The sequence below is a fragment of the Cheilinus undulatus genome, linkage group 14 (assembly GCF_018320785.1).
Source record: "Cheilinus undulatus linkage group 14, ASM1832078v1, whole genome shotgun sequence".
In the NCBI taxonomy this organism is placed as follows: Eukaryota; Metazoa; Chordata; class Actinopteri; order Labriformes; family Labridae; genus Cheilinus; species Cheilinus undulatus.
The window spans coordinates 5806867-5834763 of record NC_054878.1 but is presented as its reverse complement, the minus strand read 5'-3'; the positions used below and the strand labels follow the sequence as shown (position 1 = coordinate 5834763).

Below are 27897 nucleotides of genomic sequence, written 5' to 3'. Positions count from 1 at the left end.
CACAAAGTGCGGTCGCTGTGGCCTTCCATTTCCTGTCCATTTTACCCCCACTTGTGAGTAAGATCAGAAATCCAATCCCTTGTTTTCTGGCAGAGAACCATGGCTTTGGACTCAGAGTTACTGACCCTCATCCCAATTGCCCCCCACACTCAGCTGCAAACTGCCCCGATGCAGAGTCCCACGCTAAGGACTCCAACAGAACCACATCGTCTGCAAAGAGATGACAACATTGGTGAACTTCACAGCTCCGTAGGTTTCATACCAATGCAACGCTTTACTTTTGGCACTACTGCAACCCATGTTATCCTTCTAGCTCACGGTGATATCCAAAGACATACAGCAGCATGACTTCTGCTATGCTGTTTTCACGCTCATCAACTGAAGGTGAAGCCTGACATTGAAACTGTGCAGAAAGCCTCATCCAGCTGGTATCCTTTGAGAAGTACACATGCAAGAGTAAATCAATCCTCAAGGGCTTTGCGACGATATTAATCTGACTTTGAAAGGTTCATTCATACAGTTTCAGCCTGACTCACATGCTCACAAGCATTTAAAAGAACACTTTTAGTTGGGTTTACTCAGTAAGACTTGAATATAAGCACACTGAGTGATACAGTAAGTTGAGAAGGGAATTTCAAACATCCTGGTTACTGGAATGAATCTCCAAATGAAACCAATTGACATTTTCAGCCTCCTGCCAACTATGAGCACACTCAGTAATGCGAGCTATTTCTGCAGCCCTCCCAGCGTGCCCACCGCTGAGCCGAACAAAGATGACATTCAACATGTGATATAGCCTCTCTCTGTTTTCATGTGAAGCTTCCTCTTCCAATGCTCTGCTGCCCGACCACTATATAAGTTTATTTCCTTTGATTGAGTCACTGCTAACAGGATAGACCATAAGGCGGTATCTCCGCGGCACAGAGCAGAACAAATGCGGCCGGTATCGGAGCACAAAAACAGGATTTGGCTCTGCAGATGAGTGCCGTCCAAAGTCAACACACTCTCTGGTCATGTGGCTTTAAACTGTAACCATGCCCTCTCTCTCTGCAGGGTGTGTGGGGGCGGGAAGCCTCTCTGACAGACAGTCGAACCCTGGAGTGTTGTTTCATAAAGATAAGTCTAAAAACGCCTGGTCCTGCTCTCTGCTCGGGGTTTTTGTGTACATCTGCCTGCTGACAGAGTTTTCCCAGAGTGCGAGCATTAAGTGGATTAAATGTTAAAGCTCTCATTTCCGCTTTCCCTCCCACTTGGAGCTGCCTGTTGTACTTATGTTGACCTTAAAGGGGGGTTCAGACACATGCTAACTCCTCTGAACATCCTCAGGACTGCACCGATCCTGGGTCATGAGAAACTCATCCAAGCTCAATAATGTAGACAGTCTGGCTGCAGGGGCGAGGCCTCATCTCCAGGGACCTCTTCACTTTGAGAACTAAGACTTTGAGAAACAAACATGTGCAATTGAAAATAAATGAAGAGGAAATTATTAGAATATACTGCTGTTGCTTTGCCAAATTTGTGGAAATATACTATGTGGCTGTTTTCTCAGGATGTTTCTTTAGATGAATCACTTTTTGAAGACGCTTTACATCACAGTTATGGAGATTCATGACCTCTGAGTTCAGTTACAAGAGCTAAAAAACACAAATCAAACCCAGAAAGCTTCAAAGTGGCCACATAATGACAGCCACAGTGTAATGGAGGGCTTAAATAAGAGGTTTCAGTAGCTTATCATTGGTCTGTACTTACATGCAGCTATAGTCAGTCAGCTAACATACAGTATGGCAAGAAGAGCACCGGCCTTAACAAATGAGTAAATACAAAGACTTCTAACTGTCCCTAACATTTATGACTAATGATTTTTACATTGACTAATGTTTCTGCTGACAAACCCCAGCTCCAAAAAATTGGGACATATGGGGTAAAATGTGAATAAAAGCAGAATTCAGCACATACGAATGAATACAGCACAAACACAGGATGTTACATGTTAAAACTCATGAGCTTAACCATTTTTCATGAACTTTAGACACATTCTGGATTTTATGTGTGCAATAAGTCTCAAAAATTTGAGACAGGAGCAATGAAAGACCAGGAAAATTGGGAAATGCTTTGAAGAACCTGGAGGGTTTGTAAGGAGCACTCCTGAAAGGTTCGCTGCTTTATGAAAGACTGCATGGGCACATAGTCCAGCAGTTTATGAGCAATGCATTTAAATGCACTGCAAAGGGTTTAGAGATCAGACTATCTACAGCACTGGTGGTCTAATCTTTGAAAATCACCACTAAAGTGCCCTCTCTATATGTAGATGGACATGATAAAGTGTGCTCTTTAGTTTTAACTTTGACACTAAGCCCTCTTAAGTGCCGTCTGAGTGGGCAAATCAGACAAAGAGCCCTCTTAAGGTCCTCATATGTGGACAAAAGTTTAAAAAGTGCCTTCTTAAGATCATTCTGTGTTGACAAAATCTAGTTAAGAACCATTAAAGTGACCTCTGATGAGCAAAACTTGACAGATTTCTTCTTTAGTTTCCTTTAAGTGGACAAAATTTGACTGATAGCTCTCTGGTCTTTATATGTGGGCAACATTAGACAAAAAGACCTATAAAATGCTGTCTGAATTGACAGCGGTGAAACAGAGCCGTCTTTAATTTCCTCTGTGTGGACAAAAGATAACAAAATGCCTTAATAAGGCCCCTCAATGTCGCAGAAATCTGGCAAAGAGCCCCTTAAAGTGTCCTCTAAAAAACAAAATGTTACAAATTGCCTCTTTAATTTCCTCTAAGTGGACAACATTTGCCTAAGTGCTCTCTTGAGGTCTTTATATGTGGACAAAATTAGACAAAAACCCTATAAAAGACCATCTTGATTGACAGAATTTGACAAATACCCTCTTTATTGCCCTCTGAGTGGACAAACATTTTTCAGAGGCCTTGTCTACTTTTTTCTAAATGCACCAAATTTGACAAATACTCCTCTAAAGTACCATCTGAATAGACAAAATGTTAAAAAATTGCATCTTCAGTGCCCTCTGCGTGGAAAAATCGGACAAATATTCATTTACGTATTTATCGTTTCTCCCTACCCCTCGAACATTTTGTGTCCATCACTGATTTACAGTCTATAATATCACGAAATATTCAGATAATCTTGAGAAATCTCTGCATCTAAGCTACAAGGCCAAAAACCAACATTGAATGTCATGACCTTTGACCCCTCAGGTCGCACTGCATTGAAAACCCAGCATCATTCTGTAATGATATTACAACGTTGGCTCAGGAACACTTCAGGAAACCATTATCAGTGACAGAGCATCACTGCATCTTCAAATGTAAGTTAAGACTCTACCATGCAAAGCCAAGTTCAAAAGCCAACCTCTGGGATAATGTGGGGGTGTATTAGTGCCAGTGGCATGGGTCACCTGCAAATCTGTGAAGGCAACATTAATACTGAGGGGTACATGCAGGTTTTGGAGCAGCATCTGCTTCCATCCAGACGTCTTTTTCAGAGCCATTCCTGCTTCAGAGAGACAATACTGAAAGAAATACTGTGGAGTTACAACATCATGGCTTCACCATAAAAAAGGCCAGGGTACTAGACTGGCCTAGATGTATGCATGTAAACAATGTATACATTATGAAGCATGGGAACACTGCACTGTTGAGCAACTTTTGACATACATTTAGCAAGAATGAGACAGAAATCCATTGTCGACAGTCTTCAGTCATCAGACACCAACAAGTGTTGTCAGGAGAAAAGATGATGTAAAACAGTGGCAAAAATGCTCCTGTCTCAACTTTTTGGGAACATGATACGGGCATCAAATTCAGAATGTGTGTATATTAAAAACAAAAGTTCGAACATCAAATATCTTGTCTTTATGCTGTATTTAATTGAACATTGTTTGAAAAGTCTTCTCTGTGTTCTGTTTTTTCACATTTACACAATGTCCCAACTTCTTTGGAAGTGGGATTGCACAACACCACTAAAATATCTCTTTTTCTAACAAAACCCTTATGCTCATGCTGCAAACTTGGACCATGGAAAAACAAAGAATATTCCCACAGCGGCCACATCCCAGTGACATCATGGTCTGCGTGGGAAACTTACATTTCTTAATCATGTTATTCTGGTAAATTCAAAGTTGTTCATCATGAATGCCAGCACCTTTACCTTTTAATTATTGTTTCCCACTTGAAAATTTACTACAAAAATGGTGGATACTGATAATCTAGAGCGAGAAGCTGGACTGGATCATTCAGACACAGCTCAATCTGTCATGGAGGGAGAAGATCAGTCTTCAGAGTTGATGACGGCATCCCATGAATTCAGTCAGAACATGAGCAGACATTATCATAACATGAAGCTCTCATGTCCAACTCTTCTTCTCTGTGCATGTCAGAATGTGAGGGTTAATCTCTGACAAAGACTGTGACTGTGGTAAATAACAGAGGCGAGGTCACAGAAAGGAAAAATATTAAAAATGCCAAGTGGAACTATTTGACAGGATATGAGCCTCAGTCTCCCACATGGAGACGGACTAACACGGCATTCACCAGAGCAACATCCACACCCTGCTCCTCTGCCTCAGTTCAGGACACATTACTCCCTGCTCTGTATGAAAAAGGTTGATTTTTAACTCTTTAGGTGTTAATTGTTTACTATCTACATCAGTGCTTCCCAAAGTGTGGGCTCAAGTCCTTTGGGGACTATAGCTGGGCTGAAAGATAAAATAAAAAACATATTTAAGCTTATCAGAAAATACTTTTTACCATATCATTACTTTAAGTTTCATAAGTAACAAAATACTGCCAGAAGTTTTAACTCGTGTCACCTTTTAAATCATGGTTGATGTCATGGTTTAACTGGTGCTAGATTAATTGGTGACACTTTGTTTTTGTTTGGGTTTTTTTTTTTTTTGTTTTTTTTTAATAAAGATTTATTTTTAGGCCTTTTCATGCCTTTATTAGATAGAGGAGGACAGTGGATAGACTCAGAAACAGGGAAGAGACTGGGGAGAGACATGTGGGAAATGGTGCCACAGGCCGGATTAGAACCCTGGCCGTCCGCGTACACGCGTACACTTATTTACTGTACTTGTGACACCACAAACTTTTTGAGTACCTTTAATGTCTCTGAAAGCTCTGAAATTCCCTGTTTGCAAAACAAAAATATTATAAATAAAAGGCAAATATTCCACTCTGGTGTTATGGTTGTACAAGGGTGTTTCGGTTGGCCCCTGAAGATTTTCAGGTCTCAAAATTTGGCCGAAGCGTACTGAAGTTTGAGAAATGCGTATCTACGTGATACAAAGAGCACAGTACTTCACTGGGCAGTATGGTTAATGATCGTCGTCAAAGAAGCCAAATAAAAGCTAAAAGGTTTCATCACAATGTTGCTTTTATACTGCAAAGAAAAAAGAGCAGTATTTCATAAAAAAAAAGAAAAAAATTGAAGATAAAGCAATACCAAAAATGAAGGTTAAATGTTGCCTTTTGATAATTTATACGTTGATCTTCTTTTTATTTCTTTGTAGTTTTTGGTTTTAATTTTACTTCCAGTAGTGTTCGTAAATGTTCCAATCACAATATGTTTCTGGTATCTTATCAGAAGAACAGTGCAACTGCAGCGAAAAGCTTTTATGTTGAAAGCATAAAAAGGAAAAGGAACTCTAGCCTGAAAGCAATTAAATACCGACCACTGGCCTCACCAGAGCTACAAGAAAATTTGACCTCAAGTGTTCATACGATGGTGATTGTGGATGTTTTAGGTTCACATTAGGGACAAGGTCCAGGTCTGAGTAGACCTGAGTCCAAAGTCCAGTCCAGTTTGACTGATGTCATGCCTTTGTCTGCTTGGAGAGGTGGTCTAAGGCGTCATTTAAGTGTACTAGGGCTCAGTACATGAGAGATGTGAATTCAACAGTGTTTGTTTGAAAATGAAAATTCTCTTTTATCTGCTTTTATGGTTCACTAGGTTAAAAACCAGGAACCAGCTGCTGGACCAGACCATCCACTTTAAGCAGTTCTTGATGCTCTCATATAGACACATACATGTCCATGTGGCATGTAAGACAAACAGATTATTTTATCCTAACTGCCATCAGCCTTTTAAAAAGCTCAGTGTAACACAGATTTAACTGTTTTACCAACATTGTTACTGTGTTGTATGTGTCTGAACTTCTCTCCATTCTCTCCTATGGTTTGAGGATCAGTTTGTGTGGAGCTGACTGTGAAGCAATCACCCCTCTGAGATAATAAAGATATCCTTGCTCTTGCACAATGCCTGAAAACCGGGTTTTCATCAGCATGTAGAAATCTAAAGTCATTTCTAAGCATCTCTTCCTCAAAAACTGTCATATCAGTGTAGCACAGATCCATTTCATCGTCCAAGTTGCACAGTGGATGTGGACGTTAAAGGAGAGATATATCTGGTGTTGTAGGAACTATTAAATCATCTGTAGTAGCAGGATGGACTCACTGTTACATAGAATATAAACAGAGGTCCACCAAAGTAGTTGCAATGGTTGTCTCTTCTTTTTTCCAGTAACTATCACAAACTCACACCAGCACCAGTCAGGAGAAGAGCATGACATTTTTCCACCAAGAAAAGCTTTCATTGTGAGTCCTTCAATAAGAAAAAAGTAAACGTCTAGTTCTATTAAAACTGTTGCTACACTATGGCTACATTCAAGCTAACTGCTACACCAGCAGTCTTTGTGGACCAGCTTACTGGAGAACTAAACCCTGCCTGTAGCTACAGCCTTCTTCTCCTGGCACAGTTGTATCTGACTGGAGCTTTAAAGGATGGATCTGCCTGATGACAGACATGGGCCCTGGCCAAGCCAACAGCCTTGCATGGTTAGTTTTAGATACGATTAAAGATTAATTTTGAGGGGTATAGTACATCCATAACCTGACATGCCAGATAGACTGTGTTATTTATCCATTGCTTGGAGATATTTTGCATGCAAAGCATTTGGAAAGAGCATGACTTTTCAAAAACTGTTGGAAGGCCAAAATCAGAGCAACACAACAAAATAAGGTAGCAGACATGTGCAGCTCCAGTAGGTAACGTGAGCAGGTGATAGAGGAGCTTGTTGGTGGATAAAACTCATGCCAAGGCCAGTCTACAGAAGTACAAAAACATTCTCTACTCCAGTGCTTCTCAAATGGTGTGGCCTTAGACAAGTCAAGGTGTGCCTTGGGAATCTGGCTGGACCCCTGAAAAACCCAGAGAATGGACCCTCCACAGTTGTGATTTATTGATGAGTATGTGTGTTGGATCAGTAGCACTGGTGCTAGCGTCCTGGCTAACAGTCATTTGGCAACCTAGTATTGAGTTGAAATTGGTGTTGAAATTATCATTATTCATGCTACTTTTAACCAAGTTAACCAATATTTCTACCCATTTTGCCACTAATTTGTCAACTTAAACTATTTTTGCTGCTTTTTTGCAACTTTTTAAAGATACTTTTGACCCATTTTTTGCTACTTTTTTGGGACTTTTTGCCACATTTAACCCATTTTTGCTACCTTTGTGATGGTTTTTGCCTACTTTTGCTATAAGTTGGACATTTTTGCCATTTTTTTCATCACTTTTTACCATGTTTTAGCAACTTTAACCATTTTTTGCCACTTTTCTGCCATTGTAACCTATTTTGTCACTTTTTGACACTTTCAACTGATTTTTGCCACCTTCTGTTAATTTTCACTCACTTTGCCTTTGTTTGGCCACTTTTTTGCTTAATTTTGCCCATTTTTAAAATCACTTTTAAACCATTTTAACCACCTTTTTTTTTACAACTTTTACCCCTTTTGGCAACTTGTAACCCATTTTTATCACCTTTTTGACACTTTCAACATGTTTTGCCACTATTAACCAATGTTTCGGCCCCTCATGCCAGTTGTTAACTGTTTTTGACTTTGTGTTGCCACATGTTAGCCAATTTTGCCATGTTTTGTCATCACTTTAACCAATTTTTGCCACTTTCAGGCACCTTTTGCCCACTTTTGCCACCCCCCATTGTCTGGGCCCCAGAAACCTCTCTCCTTTATCCCGCCTTATTGGCCACCTGGACTGTTATATGATTTAAAAAGTCTATTTTGTATTGATATGAATATGGTGTGCCTTGAGATTTTGGCTCAACCTTAGGTGTGCCTTGGGCAAAAAAAAAGTTTGAAAACCACTGCTCTACACCACTCTTCTATTGATAAAGTAATGTGGCAAAATCCTGATAAAGTGCTGCTTTACTGTAGCTACATCTGAGCTAGTTGCTACATCGGTGGCAGTCATCAAATATACCGACTTCCAGTAAAACTGAACCCAACCTACAACTCTTGTAAACTCAGGCTTGAGCAGGTCGGAGTGAAAACATTTCTTCTGTTGTCAAAAGCTTTCAGGGCTGTGCTTCACTCTGCATTTAGTCATGAAATGTGGCCCAGTTCTGATTAAACTGCCGCTATACTACAGCTACATCTGAGTGGCAGCCATTGCTATCAGCTTCCTGTACAGCTAAATCCCGCCTGTAGCTACCGTCTCATTATCTGCAAGTGATGCTGGTTTGTCCGCTCTGTTTTCAGACCTGGCACATTCATATCAGATTGGACCTCAAGATAGATCTGCCTGATGAGAGACGTGGATTCTGGCCAGTCCATCTGCTCCGCAAGGTTCACCCTACTAGTCCAACAGACCTGCTTGGTTGCCTTCATGTCCTCGTTTCTTTGCTTACACTTTTGATAAACCAAAACCAAATCCCCACCATGTTAGCCATTTCTGACCATAACTTGACTTATCTGTGCCTGGAAATGCCATCCTTGGAGTAACACAATCTGCAGATCTTAAAGAATATTTCTGACTATTTTCAGTGACTGTCTAAGTTTGGCCTCTGCCTCTGTGTCCCATGCCAAGGGAACATTGGGCATCGCTCCTTCTCATGCCCTCTCTGCTAATTGTGCGCTCTCTTTCTCTCGCTGGGGTGTTGCTCAACATTTGGCAGCTGGTTTCCATTAGAGGGCTGTCAGGGAGGGGCGGGAGGGGCATGACAGCGGTGGAGACAGTAACTCAGAGCCCATGTGAGCTTTAGCCCTGGGGTTCCTCTGATGACACAAACATGAAAACAAAGCTGGACCTTTGTGAAGTCCAGACAGACACAAACACCCTCATAAGACTCTCAGACATCAGCCTCATAGAGAGAACCAGAGCAGACAGGAGAAGAAGTCAGAAACTTTCAGTCAAAGCACTCTCAAAGGTCAGAAAACAAAGAAATAAAACCAGAGCTTACTTTGACTAGAGCCTGTTGCTGCTCCCCGAGCCTGGCAGCAGAAGCTGGATAGGCAATCCCCGAGAGGATGCCGAGAAGGCAGAGGCAGGACACACATCTAGCAGCCATATTTGTGAGTGGAGCACTGATCCCTCTCTCTGTCTGGGCTCCTGTCAGTGTCTCCTGGCTGTAGGAACGTCTCCGGGCAGCTCCTCTTGCTCGGCTGCTCCCCTTGGCTTCACTTTTCCACTTCTCCGACCTCCAGATGCAGCGCTGCGCCTCGTCCCGGCCCGGGCTTGAGTTCTGTAAAACAAACTTGTGTGGACTTCCTCCCTCTTTCTCTCCCTCCCTCCCTGCCCTGATTCCTCTCCCCTAGCGGACCTGCCTCTCCCCTGAGCCTGCACTTAAATCACACACAGATGGGAAGGCTAGGAAAAAAAAGAGAAAGAGGGAGAGGAGAAGAGAGAAAGAAGGACGGACAGAGGGGCAAATGAGCAACAGAGGGCTTCTGTCTCTGAGCAGACAGTACAGACCCTCCTCCTCCTCACTGGCAGAGTCACATTCAGAGCTCCTCATATCCATTTGCAGGACTGTGGCACCCTTTCACCTTGGGCTCAACAGGCAGCACCCCTCCCTCTCTCTGCTCCCCCCACTCCCCCCTCCCTCCGTCTGGTCAGGGTGGGCAGAGAGGGTCTCAACACTCACTCTGCACTCTGCAGGCAGAAAAGAAACAGCTGCTCTGATATGCAGCTCCACCTCACAGCTCCAGACATGAGCCTTCTGTTTGTTTTCCAAGGTCAGACCTTCAAAAGCTGCTAAATTTATCGATATTGTGTCAGACCAACAGGAAGAGTCTGATCTGACACTTACAAAACAATGGAGGCATTGTCCCTGAATAAAAGGGGAGTTCCTCCTCCAATCTGCTTGATACTTCAAAGCAACTTCCCCACCTTACTACTGTAGATTTAAAGTCTATGTAATCTGTAGTAACTTTCAACAGGGATATTTGCATCGCCTTCTTTCAACACTTTCTAACTCGTGGAGCCGGTTGCAGTTCTCTTGAGAAAAGCAGCTTTGCAGCACGAGTTCACACACCAGCCTTCAGCTAAAAAGAAGCCAGTTAGCATCTCAGTGCAGTCAGATGAGGCTAAAGCTGCTTCAAACTGGATGAGCGAGATGTGCATCTTGGCTTGATTTTCATCTTGTTCATCTCATGCCTTGAGAATCTGAAGCAGGGGCGTCAAACTCAGTCACAGCAGGGGCCGGATTCTGGATTTAGGTCTAACCTGAGGGCCGAACAGGGTCAACATTTAACCTTAACCTGTCAACCTCATTTTCACCAGTGATAAAATAATAAAAAAAGCAGCACTGATGATAAATCACCTGGAGATTCAAGAAAGTCCAGGTGAAAAGGTTAAAGGCTCAAATCTGTGATAAAATTCCAGTTTATTGGTTCAAAAGATCAGAAAACGATAATAAAAGTAGAAAAAGATTGTTTTTAAAGAGCAGATATACGAGGAGAAAGTTGAAATCATAAACTTGAAAGTTTAAAATATGAGATCAAATTTGAAATCATGACTTTAAAAGTCAATTATGTCCTCAAATTTCATATTGCGAGTGTGATAGTTCAAAATATGGGATTAAAACGCCAAAACTGAGAGTGTAAAAGGTCAAAATATGGGATAAAAAGTAAAAATTATGAACTTTAAATTGTCAAAATATGAGAAAAAATTTGAAATCATGTTTTTAAGTCAAAATATGGGATTTAAAAGCCAAAGTAAGGAGTTGAAAAGGTCAAAATATGAACTAGAGTTCAAAATGATGACTTAAAAAGTTAAAAATATGATTTAAATTCAAAACTGGGAGTTCAAAAGGTTGAAATATGATATAGAATGTAAAAAAAATCATTTAAAATGTCAAAATATGTGAAAAATTGAAATCATGTGTTTAAAAGTCAAATATGGGATTAAAAAGCCAAAGAAAGAAGTTGAAAAGGTCAAAATATGACTTAAAATTTAAAATTAGGAATCTAAAAGATAAAAATGTGACATCTAAAGTCCAAATTATGAGTTGAAAGGGTCAAAGTATGAAATGAAAAGTCAGAATTAAAAGTTTGAGTCATAATCTTGAGATGCAAAATTGAAAATATGAAATAAAACACAATTTAATACGATATGATCTTACGGGCCTGATTTGACCAGGCCTTGAATTTGACACCTGTGATCTAAAGAATAGAGGGCTCGCCTATTTTTTTCCCACAAGCCGTACACACTTCTCAGACAAAATAGACAGGAAAACAGTTAAAAAGAGAGCCATACTCACCTTGTTCTAGCAGACATGCACATCCACATCAGTAGGAAATGTTTGCGATCTGTCTGACCCACTGTGTCCACATCAGCTGAATAAGTCACAGGCAGGACAACAAACAGGAAAACAGGAAACAGGAAACAGGAAAACATCACTTTGTTGTACATAATGCTTTTATTCTGATGTTTTGATTCAACAAATCTGGCGGTAATCAGGCCTGGGTGTGGCAGGTGAAACTGAACTCAGCTTTCCAAGAACTGTGGTTAATCACAGTTAACTCATGATTGAACAAGGCAGGGCATTTACTTTTTCACACAGGGCCAGATAGGTTTACATTTTTCCCCCTTAATGAATAAAATCATCATTTAGAAACTGCATTTTCTATTTACTTGGGTTGTCTTTGTGAAATATTAAAATTGTTTTGATGATCAGAAATATTTAAGTGTGATAAATTTGCAAAAAAAACCCCAGAAATCATAAAGAGGGCAAACACTTTTTCATTGCACTGTGCTTTAGAGGATTACTGATGATGAAGAAGGGTCGTCCCAACCAACAGGAGATTCCACCACTACCCCACTCTTCATCACAGATCACAGAGAGAGTTTAGAAGATAAATGATGGAACATCAGACTGACTGGGTGGTTCTGGAAGTAAATATCCTTTAATTTTCTCTATAGTAAATTTGATCATTATCCATGTGTCATAACCATTCTAGGTATGAGAGTGAAAAAATGGGTAACATTTGCAGAAGACGCAGGTTTGTCCGATCTGATCTTATTAAAAGAAAACAGTTTATATTCACAATGAAGATGAAAAAGAACTGGAGAAAAATAAAGTGCTACCTACATTCCTAGAGTTGAAGCGATGTCTCTGATTGGTTGAGCCTGCTGTTGATTACTGCAGCTGCAGATATTGGCTGTGTCAGATGTTGGCTGACGACTGAAAATGCAGCTGCACTATGAAATGCTTTATGTGAGCAGTCTACAATATATTTCTACATCATCATAACAACTAGAGGGAAGTCCAGTATATGGTTTAAAATTTTGAAAAGCTATCATAGCAAGGATTTCACAGCTGTTTCAGACTGGGCGCGTGGCAGCTGCGTAACAACACTGTCACAGGTTGATTTCAATATGGCAATGTAGAGAGTATTAGGCATAACTGCTTTTCTGCAAGCTGCATATGACTGTCAGCCAACAGAGATAGAAAAATGTTAAATAGAAAACCACATTTATATTGTACAAGCAGATATGTACGTCCTTATTGGTAGAACATCTCACAGTCAAGATCAAACACAGTATGGTACTGCTCAGCATTTGTGCATTTCAAATCAAAGTTGAAGCCCATTTTGGCTTTTCTGTGCAGAAACCCAGCTTGTTTGTACAGAAACCTTCAAATCTAAACTTTACCTTGCTCTGTTTGACTATAAAATCAATGCAGTAAGTTTGAGGGAGATTAATTGAGGTAAAACTTAAAGAGAAAAGATAGCCACGACAGCAGCTGAAGCCAAAAATCCTTAAAAAAGACAAAAAAGACAAAAAAAAAAAAAAAAAAATCCTGACCAAAATAAAGATGAAATAAGTGATGAAAAAAATGAGAATAAAATGCAGAAAAAAACGAAAAAATTGCTCCCAAAAATGGAAAAAAATATGCAGAAAAAAATGACAAAAAACACTTAAAAAAGACCCCCAAAAATTACCCCAAAAATGCAGTAAAAAATGTTGAAAAAAATGACAGAAAAATTGGATGGAAAAAAAGGTCCAAAACAAAATTATGAAAAAAAAAGAAAAAAATTGTCAAAAGAAAAAGGCTAAAAAAATGATGTTTAAAAATAAATGATGTTTAAAAAAAATTGTGTTTTACAAAATGAAGTTTAAAAAAAATGACATGACATGTGGCATGCATTTCCCTGGTGTGTAGGCTGACCAAACCTGAGTTGAAAGACACTGCAGTCATCACGCAGCAAACATGCAGCCAGTCTGTAAAAGATGTTAAAGAATGGATTGTGGGATGTGGAGTTCCTTCACCTTTAACAAAATCTGTTTATAGTTTTGCACCTTTGCCTTTTCTCCATTTTCCAATCCTGTTTTGTGCTGAATCAAATGTTTAACAGTCATGAATATTCAGGTAGTTGGTGGGCTTGGTTCCTCAGTTAAACATTGATTTGAAGCTTCTGTGTGTCTGTAGAGGATTAGAAGAGGGAAATTTACCTCCAGTTGGTGTGTCGTGTTTAGAAGCTCTACCAGCAGCAGAAAGTAACCAAAACCATGTTAAGTCTCAGGTTCACACAGATTTATAAATAAATAAATAAAAAAAAAATGTCTTGTGTAAAAAAGTTTGTCTTCCTCATCAGCCTCAAAGTTGGCTGGATGAGTCTGGAACCCTTGCAAATCTATCACAACTAGCATGTAATAAAGCTCCCTCTCCAATGAAGCCATTAATCCCCAGCCTATAGACATCATGATAACAGCTGAATAAACAGACAAATACTCGACATGCATCCAGACAGCAGGCTGTAGACACTAGCACAGTAAAGTCTGCACCAAAGCCAGTTTTATTAATGTACCTTGCCAGCAGACATACAGTAACATCTTTGCCAGCTTCTTCACCATCTTTTCATCAACAAATGCACGTTATCTATAAGGGTGGAGACATAAAAGCTCCATGTATGTTTTACAGCGGTGCAGTTTCGTCCCACTTATTGTTGCTTTAAAGCTGCCTCCGAGTTTTTCTGCACGTGCTCAAACAAACTGTGCAGACGTGTCCAAACACATTCATGTCTCCTCCACAGAGACCATGCTGTAAGCAGTTCCAAATACGTCCCACTTCTATGTCATGCTAGCTCATAGCACTATGTGGAAGTTCTGCGTCTCAAGTGGCCAATAAACAGGTTGTCACATTCCAGTCATGTACAGCAGAGACGACATCCACATAGGAGCAGAACGGCCTTTCAGCTTACTCTGTGGCATGACATTTTTAACTGTTCCATGCTTGAATTATTAAACGGCGGTGAAAGTTAGCTCGGTTATCCTTGTAGGACACGCACAGTGACATTTCTTTGATATTCATAATTCAAAGAAAATTTCAGTAGTGTTGTTTTGAGTGGATATCATGCAGCACTGCAGTGTAATGATTCTAATTTATTTCTTTTCATGCAAAAAAAAAAAAAAAAAAAAGCTACTTTTTTGTATGAAAGCATGTTTTTATATTGTTGCTTGTCCACTAGGGTCATCTTCAAGCATAGATATTTTCCTCTCTTTAAAAAGAAAATAAAGGTTGAATTCTATCTAAACACCCACACAGGTTTTGCACGAGGTTTCTAGAGGAGGGAAGCAACATATATCTGAAGGGAGAGCCTGGTTTGAACGTAAAGCTCCGGGTATCGAAGCACACTAAATCAAACTTGTGCAATGACTTGCACAAAAGAAGGTTTTTGTTAGGGAACTGCAAGTGTCACGGCCCCGACCTGCACACCTGCTGAGAGCACACCTGATGAGGATCCTCATCTAGAGTTTATTTAAGCTGAGGGCTGCTAGAAGGTCGTAGCTCTTTGTCCTGTCACCACTCAGTTTCTCTTTGACCAGGACTTTTTAGCCGCTCGGTTTTTAATGCTTGAGTTACCATTAGAGGGATTTATTTATCTACTGCCTTGAAAAAACCCCAGAAAACTCTCTGACTGCTCTCTGTCTGAGTCTCCTTCTGGGTCTTAAGCCACTGGTTTTCAACTGGTGGTCAGAACCCAAAAGTGGGTTTCAAAAACCTAATATACAGAAACCTTAAGCAGACATAGATCCAAACCTCCTATTTTTCCTGTGAAAATGGGTGCATTTCAGTCGCTTTAACAACACTGAAGGTCCAATCTGCAACATTTTCCATTAAATACATTTGTGTGGGGAAATCTTTTTTAAATTTGGGTTTTGGTTTGCTGGTGCTGATGGTTCCTGATGTGATGCCCCAGTTGAAAACCACTGCTCAATTCAACACCTCTGGTCAGCAAGTTACACTTGAATAATACCCATTTTAATACCATGTTAAAATAACTTATCTGGTGGCTGCTACAATGCATTTTTTCATTACTTCTTCAGGTGTAACCAACGTTTTCTGCCATCTTTGACCATGAGAACAGATCACAGTTCATCCAACAGGTCACATCTTCCGCCCAATAATAAATCTCCTCCTTGGATCAGCTGTTCGGTGTGCTAAATGCATTACACTGATTTGATACTATCAGTAAACATCTGCTACTGACATCAGCTCAAGCCCACATTATTTGCAGATGTCTGATAAAAGGAATAATACTGGCTAATATTGATGTTAAAATGATCTGTGCATCATTTTAAAAAACATAATGCTTGCTATTTCACAAAATCACAGCCCCAATTCCAAAAAAGTTGGGGCGCTATGTTAAATGTAAAAAACAGTCAAATCTCATGAAACAATATTTTATTTACAATAGAACACTAACAACACATTAGATGTTGAAACTGAAACAGTAAACATTTCATGAAAAATATTAGCTCAGTTTCATTTTTATGGCAGTAACACATCTCAGAAAGTAGGGACAGGGCAACAAAAGGCTGGATAGAAAGTGGTACTAATACAAAAACAGCTGTAGAGGCAATTTGCAACAAATAAGCTTGACTGGCAACAGGTCAGTATCATGACCGGGTATAAAAGGAGCATTTTAGAGAGGCAGGGTCTCTCAGAAGTGGAGATGGGCAGAGGTTCTCTTTTAATATCCCAACATCTACAGTCCATAATATCATGAAAAGATTCAGAGAATCTGGAGAAACCTGTGTGTAAGGACAAGGCTGGACGTTAATGGTCATGATGTTGGGACCTCAGGGGCCACTGCATTAAAAACAACAGGATTCTATTCTGGAAATCACTGCATGGGCTCAGGAACACTTCCAGAAATCACTGTCTGTCAACACAGTCGGCTATGTGATCCACAAATGTAAGTTAAAGCTGGATCATGCAAAAAAGATGCCAAATGTAATCAGGATCCAGAAATTCCAGCATCTTCTCTGGATCAAAGCTCATTTAAAATGGGCTGAGGTAAAATGGAAAACTGTTCTGTGGTCAGAAACAAATCAGAATTTTGGATACTATGGATGCTGTGTCCAGCGGACCAAACAGGAGAGGGTACATCCATCTTCTTATCAGTGCACAGATCTAAAGCCTGTATCTCTGATGGTAGGGGGTTACATTAATGTCTATGGCATGTTCAGCTTACACATCTGGAAAGGAACTATCAATGCTGAAAAGTAGAGAGAGGTTTCAGAGCAACATATGCTCCCATCCAGACAACGTCTCTCTCAGGGAAGACTTTGACTATCTCAGCAAGACAATGCTAAACCACATGCCACATCCCTCACAACAGCATGGCTTCACAATAGAAGAGTCTGGTTGCTGAACTGGCCAGCCTGCAGTCCAGACCAGAGGGACGATGTTGGTTGATACTGATGTTAAACCAATGCTTTGGTGCATCCCTAATAACTGAAGACAAGTTTAAGTTTTATGGCCCATTTCTTTTAACAGAAACTGTTGGGACATGGACTATGTGGAATTTGCAAGCAGCCCTCAACTGGGACACAGCTGCAGGCTCACGGAGTACCCCCTACTGGACATGAAGAATGCAGGTTTAAAACACTCTCATCTTGGCTCTCCTTCCCAAACAAAGAAGCCATGCTCACTCACAGTCCACGCTCCATAACCTCATATTACCTGCTCATGAAAACACTGTGGTGCCATAACAAACTTAATAGCTGCCTTGGTAGTAACTCTACACTCCAGTTATGCACTTCTGAGTCCAATGTCAGCCTTTATAAAACACTTTCCTGCAGCAGAAACCACCACAAGGCTGATGTTTGACTGGGCTGAGCCCCGCTCTGTTTACTCCTGCAGCTCTCTGAGACAGAGAACTTTTCTGTATCTGCACCACTGCACATTGGTATTCTCAGCACATGCTTGGTATAAACAGCAGAGATCACCCACAGGCCAGGGTCTTATTCAGTGGATGGAGGAGGTCTGCAGCAGCAGCAGCAGTGCTGTGTTCTTCTCCACAAAGGGATGAGTTAGTCCACGCTGGTCGTCTTTGCCAACCTATTCAGCTAAGTCCAGTCATGTGATCAAAGGCCACAGTGGGGTTTGGCAGCTGAGGGATACAGCAGACATGGCACGGTGCAACACTGCCCTCTGAGCCAAAAACAACAGGCTGAAATCTATCTGCAGCTCTGCAGGGCGACTATCATAAGATCCTTCTCATTACTGTGCAGCAAAGCTTTACTACCACTGCAGAGTGGACTTATCTTACTCCATGTTTATTTTTATGCCTTCATTACAGCGATAACTGAGGCTGGAAGCATTACGTTTTCATGCATCTGTCCGTACGTCTGTATTTAAGTCTGGGCCATGCTTTTAAATGCAAGGTCTCAAAATCAGCTTAGAGGCATTTTCTTCAAACATGAATTTGGATGAAGTGATTTGATTCTAGATATCTTAGGTCAAACATCAAGGCTTGTCAACACGACATATTAAGAATGCCTTGAAGGATTTTCTACAAACTTTGTAAAAATGTAAAAATGTAAAAGTTATATCAGACTACATTCATGCCATACAGAGAGAAATACTTCAAGAAATGCTTTTGTTTTAATCTTGATGATTACAGCTGACAAAAATCTGAAATCTACCATCTTAAAGTACTAGAATATAGTGGAAAAGCCTTCATTCGCTCACTCTGGTTTAGTACACACAACCTCAACCACGGGGAAGACTGCTGACTTGGCAAACGCTGAGAGGACAATCATTGACACCCTCAACAAGGAGGGTAAGCCACAGAAGGTCACTGCTGAACAGGCAGGCAGCTCTCAGAGGCGGTTTTAAAATGGATTCATGGAAAGTTGACTGGAAGGGAAAAGTGTGATAAGAAAACTAGAACAAGCAACAGGGATGAGCTCAGCCTTCAGAGGATTGTCAAACAAAGCTGATTCAAGAACATAACAGAACTTCACAAGGAGTGGACTGAGGCTAGAGTAGTGGCTCAAGAGCCACCACAGACGGATCCAGAAGACGGACTACATGTGTCATGTTCTTGGTGGTGAGCCAACCCTGAACCACAAGTGTCATAAGCATCCCCCCATGGAGTAAGAGGAGGTAAAAATGAGTGCAAAAACAATGCAAAGATGGGTGAAAAGTTTTAAAAGCTGACACAAAAATGGAAAGAAATGGGTCAAAAGCAGCAAAAAAATGGGTTGAATGTAGCAAAAACTGGTGAAAAATGGACAAAAATGGGCAAAAGATGTTGCTGAGAGGGGCAAAAAAAGGGTAAAAGTGTTCAAAGCAAGTGACAGAAATGGGTGAAAAGGGAAAAGGTGGGACAAAAGTGGTAACAAAGTTGACAAAAAGTGGCAAAAAATCGGTTCAAATGGAAAAAAAATAGAAAAAAGTGGGGAAAATTGGCAATGAAATGGCAAAACGTGGCTAGAGTAGGCAAAAAGTTGCAGATAGATAATGCAGAAATGGGCAAAAAGTGGCAAAAAATGGGAAAAAATATGTCGCAAAAAGAGGCAAAAAACTGCAAAAATTGGTTAAAAATGAAAAGAAAAAGGGCAAACAAGGGTAAAAAACAGCAAAAATAGACAAAAAGTGGGGGAAAAAGGCAAAACAGAGCTAGGCTACAGGTCAAAATAGATAATGCAGAGCTGGGTCAAAAGTGGCAAAAAATGAAAAACACGGGAATAGATGATCAAAAATGGCAAAAAGTGAGAGAAATGGCAGAAAATGGCAAAAAATGTGGCAAAAAAGGATGTAGCAACAATTGCATCTCTCCCATGGAGTAAGAAGAGGCAAAAATGAGTGCAAAAACAATGCAAAGTTGGCTAAAAAGTTGTTAAAGTTGACAAAAAAATGGCAAGAAATGGATCAAAAGCAGCAAAAATGGGTTGAATGCAGCAGAAACTGGTGAAAAATGGACAAAAATGGGCAAAAAATGTTGCTGAGATGGAAAAAATTGTTAAAAGAAGGTGACAGAAATGGGTGAAAAGGGAAAAGGTGGGACAAAAGTGGTAACAAAGTTGACAAAAAGTGGCAAAAAAAAAAATCAGTTAAAGGTGACAAAAATAGGAAAAAGTGGGGAAAATTGGCAATGAAATGTCAAAATGTGACTAGAGTAGGCAAAAAGTTGCAGATAGATAATGCAGACATGGGCTAAAAATGGAAAGAATATGTGGCAAAAATGGGCAAAAAAACTGCAAAAAAAGATGTGACAATGATGGAAAGAAAATGTGGTTAATGTAGTTAAAAAGTACCACAAATGAATAATTCCAACATCAGAAGCCAGTAATAGACATTCTTGCATGGACCTGATCTGCTGTAATGAATGAACCCTCTTCAGTCAACTTAGAGCTCTGCAAGGTTTCCTTTTTTTTGCGATCAAATTTTTATTTTCATTTTCATTTGCATTAAACAAGTTAACAAGTTAAGTTGAACAAAAGTATTTCAAGGAATACAATATTACTAGAATGGAGTCTTAGAGAAAGACAACTGGCCCAAGACATAAAAACGTGTCACAGGATACCTTAGAGCTCTGCAGGGTTTCCTTACTAAATAGAAGCTATTTCACTGTTTTCCTTACATGGACGATAAAAACACACTGAAGGAGAACAAAGCAATACAAATAGTTTGTAAATTGTTGGATAGGGATTTTCTTTTTATACACTTAATTTTGAAAGATAGTGGCTCTGATTCCCTGCATAGCAGAGATTCACGTCCAGATCAGGGCAGTAGGAGAGAGAGGCATGGCGACCTCTGCTGAGGGGGCGGGGGGTCAGAGGGTCCAGCAGGTCATTGCTCTCCCCTCTGCCTCGGTGTCTCCTTACACTCCACACATACCAGAGAAAACTATGACCTCTATCACAACAAACACCTCCTCTCTGACTGGAAGTTCCTACAGCTCCCTGGGTACAGGAAAGACATAACAACCAATAAAAACAACTCCTGACGTGAGTTCAGTTTTAATAAAGTGATCTCAGTGGTTTTCAATCTTTTTTTTCCCCCAAGGCACACCTAAGATCAAGCCATGATTTCAAGGCACACCAAAACCATATCTTTACAAAATAGCCTCTTACATGTTACAGTAAAAAGCGATTATAGTGGTAGCTCAGGCAGTCCATGGAGTCAGGCTCTGCCGTATAACTGAGCTCAGCTCATCTAACAAAAGTCCTCATCAGCTGATGGCAAGCTGATGCACTTCTAGGCCTTCTATTGGCAAATTGTAATCATGCTTCCATATCTAAAACCTGTCTACGCTCTGCTGCTCCCTCTGCAAGCTGCTTTTTACAACCCTCCTCCACCCCAGCTCCTCCTTTATTCTGCCTCTGACTTCATAAGTGGCATTCTGCTATCATTTATGCCTATCCTGCTCTGTTTTGTGCTGCTTCTTTCCCTGCCCAAGGCTGTCCTTGTAGGCACAGGAAAGGCAGGAATGTTTGGTGTTTTCCATGTAGACTCGAGGAAGAGCAGGAACAGTTCTATGAATAACAGCAATAAGATCAAATTTATAAATGCTAAAAAAGAAAAACTATTTATAACCACACATCATTGGTGTTTCTTGACAAAGGGGTCCTGACTGAAATTAAGTTACTGTATAGTTGTAATCACATATGGTTGTACAAATTCCTACAGCACACCAAGACTTGGCTCAAGGCACACCAGTGTGACCTGCAACAACATTTGGAAACCACAGATCCAGATCCCAGTTGTAGTCTTTGGAATATCGGTATCTTCTGGAGAAAGTTCATCCATTTATGGACTGATAATGTGGCTTTATGTATGATCAATTGTAGTAAAAGAACTCCAGGAGGTCTGTGTTTGAGATTTAAACTTATGATTATTATTGCTCTATTATGGCTTCTTTGCTTGTATTGTGTGACTCACTGAGTTCATCCTTGCAGCCCACATACATGGCAATTAGGACCTTTAAGTCGATTTTCTGCAGAGAATTTGGAGTCCTATATTGATGAGATTTAACCTCAAAGAGCAGGTGGACTGTCCAGATTCCCCTTCTGCCTGGTCTGAGAATGAACCTGATCAGTCAGCATCCTGTTAAAATGGGAAACATATCCATCAGCAAAAATTTGACTTAGTCGTTGTGATGCATTTCATTTCAGAGGAAGGGTCCAAAGAGACGTTGTTTTTTTCTGGTCATGATAAAGACACGATGTGGACAAGCATTTGGCTGCCTGACTATTACACCAACAGGGACTGTAATGACACTGTATTAAAATACATGCACTTTATATGGTGTTTGCCTTCTTTATCAGTAGCTATCTCAATAGCATGAAAAACTGCACCATACACCTTTTAGGAAATCCAATTTGCACAAGTCTTTTTCCCCTGCAAATTTTTTTTTGTCAAATATTTATTCAAGTGCAGTATACTCTGTATTTATCTGGATTAGTCTGTTCTCAGTCACTAACTTTTCAGATGGTACTTCTAATATTCTCAGACACTTTACACCAGTGTTAATTTTGTCGACTAAAATCATGTCTAAAAATGTTCGTCTACAGCCTTTTTTTTCCATGACAAAAACTAGACTAAAACTATCACAAATAGATCTGTGATGACTAAAGATGAATAAAACCAGACTAAAATGTAATGTAATTTTTGTCAGACATTCAAAATCTGTGATATTTCTCCACTGTTAGTAAATCTGTCTAAATACAATGCATCTGTAGCTATTCTGTCTCTCTGATGTAGAAAGCAGGGACCCAGGGTTTGGCAGAGTGCAGGGAACACACTACCATGATTTGGTACCAGATTTAGGCAAGGAAAAAAATAGTTGGAAAAGTAAAGACTAAAATGTGAGGACTTTTTATGGACTAAAACTATAAAGAGTAGAAAAATGTGACTAAAACTGAAATACATTTCATTTAAAGACTAAAAATAAGACTAAAATTAAAAAGAGCTGCCAAAATTAACACTGCTTTACACTGCTTTAATATACCTCATGGAGCATATCCCAGTCGTCATTGGATGAGAGGCAGGACACCCTGACACCCTTGACTGGTCGCCAGTCAATCGTAGGGCTGACATATAGAGACAGACAATCAGGCATGCATGATTTCTCTTGAGGAGGACTTGGTGGGTCCTGGTGCCTGAGAACCACTGGTCTGAAACACACCTTGAAAAACAGCCCCATACCGTTATCCCTCCTCAGCCAAACTTCACAGGTGGTACAATGTAGTAAGGCAGGTAACATCTGTTAGACCATGACTCATCCATCTGACTCTCAAATAGAGAAGCATGATTTGGGTTAGGGTTAGGGTCCTCTGCTTCCTGGCTGAGTTGCTGTTGTTCCTAAACTCTTCAACTTTCTAATAATATCACTAACAGTTGACTGTGGAATATCCAGCAGGGATGAAATGTCACCAACCATCTTAGTGCAAAGGTGGCATTGTCACAGTGCCACACTTGACGACAGTGAGCTCTTCAGAAAGACCCTTTTATGATCACAAATGTTTGTGAATGGAGACTGCATGGCCAGGTGGTTGATTTTATACACCTGTGGGAACAGGTCTGATTGAAACACCTGAATTCACTAATTAACAGGTATGGCCAAATACTTTTGTCCATGTATTGTAAACTAAATTAAAAAAATGCAGGGTGTTTTCAAATGATTAAAATGGGAAGAAACACCATGACCAGGCATTTTTGTCTAACATTGGAGCAGTAAACAAACAGTGAAGGGCCTTAAGGCTTGAGTGTGATCATGTCAGATGGCATTAAGTAAAGCTTTCTCACTGTAATAAATATTTTAGTCGACCACATTAATGTAAAGATCCAGAGTGGAAACCATGTGGACTCATTTCTCGGTTAAAGAAACAAAACCAACATGTAAAAACTACCTCGGCTGTAGCGCTCCTGTGAGTTTCAGCTCCTCTTAATGTCCACTTTACAGACTCCTTCCCAATTTCTCTCAGCGTGTGAGTCCACTCCTCAGGGAGAAATGTATCTCGGCCTTGGCAGTGAGTGTTGATTAGAAACAGATGGACGGAGGGGAGGGGGAGTGTGAGAGAGAGGGAGCAATCTGAAAAATGTAGAGCAGAGGTCTGACTTTGTGGGAAAATGGAGTGATTCAATCTCTGCTCACGTAAGCTGAAAACTGAAACTATCAGAGAGATTAGAGCGCTGCAAACACACGAGTCAGTGTTGGACGTGTTTGTGTGATTTCTTTTCCATTACCCTAAATGTAAGTTTAGTCCATCATCTCCTCTCAACGTTAGAATAAAACTGATGGAGAGACACGAAACCTGAGAGCCAGGAATTACAGCCATAGATTCCTCATCTATCAGGAGAACAGATCAGTGGAAAATAATCCATTTAAACTGAGTTTTAATTTAAGATTTAATGTAATCAGAAATGCCTGAACACCTGGCAAGCAATATTCAAACGCATACAAACATCCCAAGGTTATTTGGAAGCACTCAAAATGTCAGACTCAATTTAGTGTAAGTTTATTAAGCAGAGCAAATTGAATACTAATGAAATGCTGCAGATTGAAAATGGTTCCTGGTAAAACATGTTTACAAAGTAACAGCCTTAGAATTACAGAAGCCCTGAGCAGAAAAAACTATCTTTTACTACATTTTCCTTCCAGAAATAGTTCTTTGCTCATTTTCATGAGCTCTACACATTTTTAAAGGGTCTTGAGTGGATTAACAGTGCTGGTTTTCTGCCATCTAGTTTATTTCTCCATCTTGTGAAAATGTAATACCCCTGTTGTTAAATCACAAATTGACTGTGATTTATCACATTTTTTGGAACACTGTGTTCAGTTTCACTATGCAGACCCAGAACTGATTACTGCTAGACCTGCTGGATCCAGAAATCCCTTCAACTGAACCGGTCTGACAGAGTGAAGTAGGCTAGAAGATCTCAAAATGCAACACATCATGGCACCACCTAAAGAAATTCAAGAACAGATGAGAAACAAGTCACTGACATCTATCAGCCTGGAAAGGGTAACAAAGACATTTCTAAGGCTTTGAGCCATTATCCACAAATGGAGAAAACTGGGAGCAGTGGTGATCCTTCCCAGGAGTGGCCAGCCAACAAAACAACTCCAAGAGTGCATCAGCAACTCGTTCAGGAGGTCACAAAAGAACCCAGAACAACATCTCAAGACCTGCAGGCCTCAGTGAAGGTCAGAGTTCATGACTCAACAATAAGAAAGAGACTGGGCAAAAATGGCATCCAACCACGGTTGACCTTAAAGAGCACAAAGGCTCGTCTCTCATTTGCCAAGAAACATCCTGACGGTGCAAAAGACTTTTAGGAAAATATTCTGTGGACTGACGAGACAAAAGCTGAACTTTCCTGTTATATGTGGAGTAAAACTAACACAGCATTTCATCAGAAGAACATCACAGCAACAATCAAACACGGTGGTGGTAGTGTGATGGTCTGAGGTCTGCTGCTTCAGGACCTGGACCACTTGCTGTGATTGGTGGAACCACGAATTCTGCTCTAGAAAATCCTGAAGGAGAATGTCTGCCCATCAGTTCATGACCTCAAGCTCAAGAACACTTAGCTTATGCAGCAGGACAATGATCCCAAACACATCTGCAAGTCCACCTCTGAATGGATCAAAAGGTTTTTGAACAATCGATCTCCAGTGAATTATTTTTTCATTTATTTTTTATTTATTTAACCTTTATTTAACCAGATGAAACCCATTGAGATGGAGATCTCTTTAACAAGGGCGACCTGGCCAAGAGGTCAGCAGCAAGTTAAAGCAAGTTAAAATTTTGGAAGAAAGAGAGAATTATGGTCAGACACGGAGAAAGAGGAGATAATGTTTAAATGACATGTAGACCAAATATTCACATTAAAGGCCCATTTATGCTCCCTTTACGTACGAAAATGTATACGTCCTTTTCAAACGATGTTACCGTCACTGCTCACATACTTTGCAACCTTTACGTTGGCATGAATGTTCACCAATACATCTACCAGGGGGGCAGCCCAGAGTCAAAAGTTTATGACAACAACAAACTCAACAACAAACATGGCGACTGTGGAGTAGGTATTGATAATGTACCTCTTGCATAAAAGACAAAAACGGAGGCAGCGTTTCTAACCAACTCGCAAAACTTTTCCTGAAAAAGTTCCGCCATTGTTATTTCTTCTTCGTGTCTCACTAGAGCTACATGTCAGGTAGTGACAGCAACACTGTCCCCACGGTTTCTGGTGGTACAGCTCCGTTTGGCCCGTATCCGTAAGCTTTATGGAAACGTGCAGAAATACGGACGAAATGAACGCGAAGCACGCAAAGAGGGCTCTGTCCGTATCCGTATCCGTATTTAACGTTGAGCATGAATGGAACTTAAGAGAAATCATATAAAAGAACATTTTAATGTATTGCTTGACGATTTTCAGTATTATTTCATTTCCTCTGTACTAGCAGACACACAGAGCTCTGTCCATCCAGATCTTCTTTAATTGTCAAATCAGCTTTTACTTGAGCTTCTTGGGCAAATTTGATATTTAGTTTTTTCTGTAATCAGGATTAATAATGGCAAGGAATTTACGAGTACAGATGAAAAAAATGAATTTAACAGTAGAAATTCATTTTAATATTTATGTCCACACTATCAAAGGGAGACACTTATGATACGTATGATGAAAACCTAATTTCTTAAATCTAATTTCATAATGTTTGCGCAGGGATTTAGTCTCTTATAAATAAACTCAAAGACACTTTGACTATTATAAAATGATTTGTGTTTCACCCTTTATCCCATTTTTGTTAAAGCAAAAAGTTATTTCAATTACATGAGTTTGTAACTGATCGACTTGAATTGTTCCATATTTTGATGAGTCCGTGAATTGAATCGTAGCCTGTGAATCGCGATTCAAGCATCTTCAGATGGAGAGATTCACATCTGTAATGAAAACTGTTGCCATGTTTGTAGTTTACATCTTACACATCACGTGTAGCTCTCTCCTGAGCCCTCTTGTGGTGCCCTCCAGTAACACATGCCGTGCACAGGTAAATTTATTAAGAAGGCTTGTGACGCAGCCCAATGCAATTAATGAGGTAAAATATCATCAAATGTGATGCTGACATATACTGCACATCTTTTTAATTAACTCCTTAAAACACACTTTTCTGTGCAGTCAAAGTTTGGCTGATGGTTAAACTGAGGTTGATACCAGCTGACACATTTTCCAGTCACCATGGATGTTTTGAAGAAAAAAGAAAAAGAGATTTAATTCAGAGGTTATTCTTGGAACAGATTTTATTATCAAAGTGGTGAACTGACCAGCTGGTAGTTACACAGCTATCTACAGCTGATGCATGTGACATAAAAATGTGTTTAAAGAAATGAAATCACAGGTTTAAAATGGTGACTGTTTGGGTTTGGTTCCTTTTTAAGAGCATGAACATGATAGGATCAGGTGGAGAATGGTTATTTTTCAAATGTTAAGGCATGGATTAAAGCTAAAGACACTTTAATGAATAACTTGGGAATATGTGAGCAGGAAACTAGAAAAAAGGACTGATATTGTTATAAAATGATGTCACAGCACAGCTGTTGATGCTGTAGTGAATATATGAGCATTCATATGGTATCTGCTGCTCACACAGGCCGCTGGGATGCAGCAGCAGCAGCAGCAGCGGGGCCGTGTCAGGGATGACTACAGCTGCTGAGGTACTTTAGTGGATCTAAGTCATATATAATACACCCAGACATCTGCATACAGCTGCTCTGGGGACTCATTTAAAGTTTCCATTTCTCTGTTTCTCATTCTGTGACATAGATTAAGATCTAGGGCGAGGCAATATGGACTACAAATCAAACCTCAGTCCAGTTCAGCTGAGTGGTTACACACCATATATACAGCAGTATTTTAGTGAAGAAATAACAAAAGCACAGTCAGAATCACACAGAGGCTGTTCAGGGATTAACGATACAGTTTGTGGATTATGACACCTGTGACTGCACATAAACTCATGCATCTCTACAGTGCATTAACAATATGTCTCTTAGCTTACTTTATACCTTTGATGCAAATAACAATCCATACATGATTGCTGAAGCTCTCTGGTTTGGTATCCCTGCATGCTGCATGCAATGAAGCTGCTGGTGATAAACTAACAAGCAAATATGCAAGTGGGACCTCTTGAACCGCTTTTCTTCCTCATGCTAACACACTTTTAAAGGACTCAGTGGTATTCTATGAATCAAGTTACTCTTGTGAGCTACTGGTTGGATTGAAATGACTCAATTTAAGATGACAAGTTATGAGGGAGGTGTGATGTGC

General features: G+C 40.1%; 1 protein-coding gene across 1 annotated transcript in view; it reads right to left on the bottom strand.

Moving 5' to 3' along the window:
• Window positions 1-9609, bottom strand: part of lama4 (laminin, alpha 4) — a 70861-nt gene extending 61252 nt beyond the window's left edge. Inside the window, exon 1 of the mRNA XM_041805471.1 lies at window positions 9283-9609. Coding sequence (XP_041661405.1) covers window positions 9283-9390 — 108 coding nt within the window. The 5' untranslated portion in view covers window positions 9391-9609. The remainder of the gene's footprint in view (window positions 1-9282) is intronic.
• Window positions 9610-27897: the final 18288 nt, after the last annotated feature.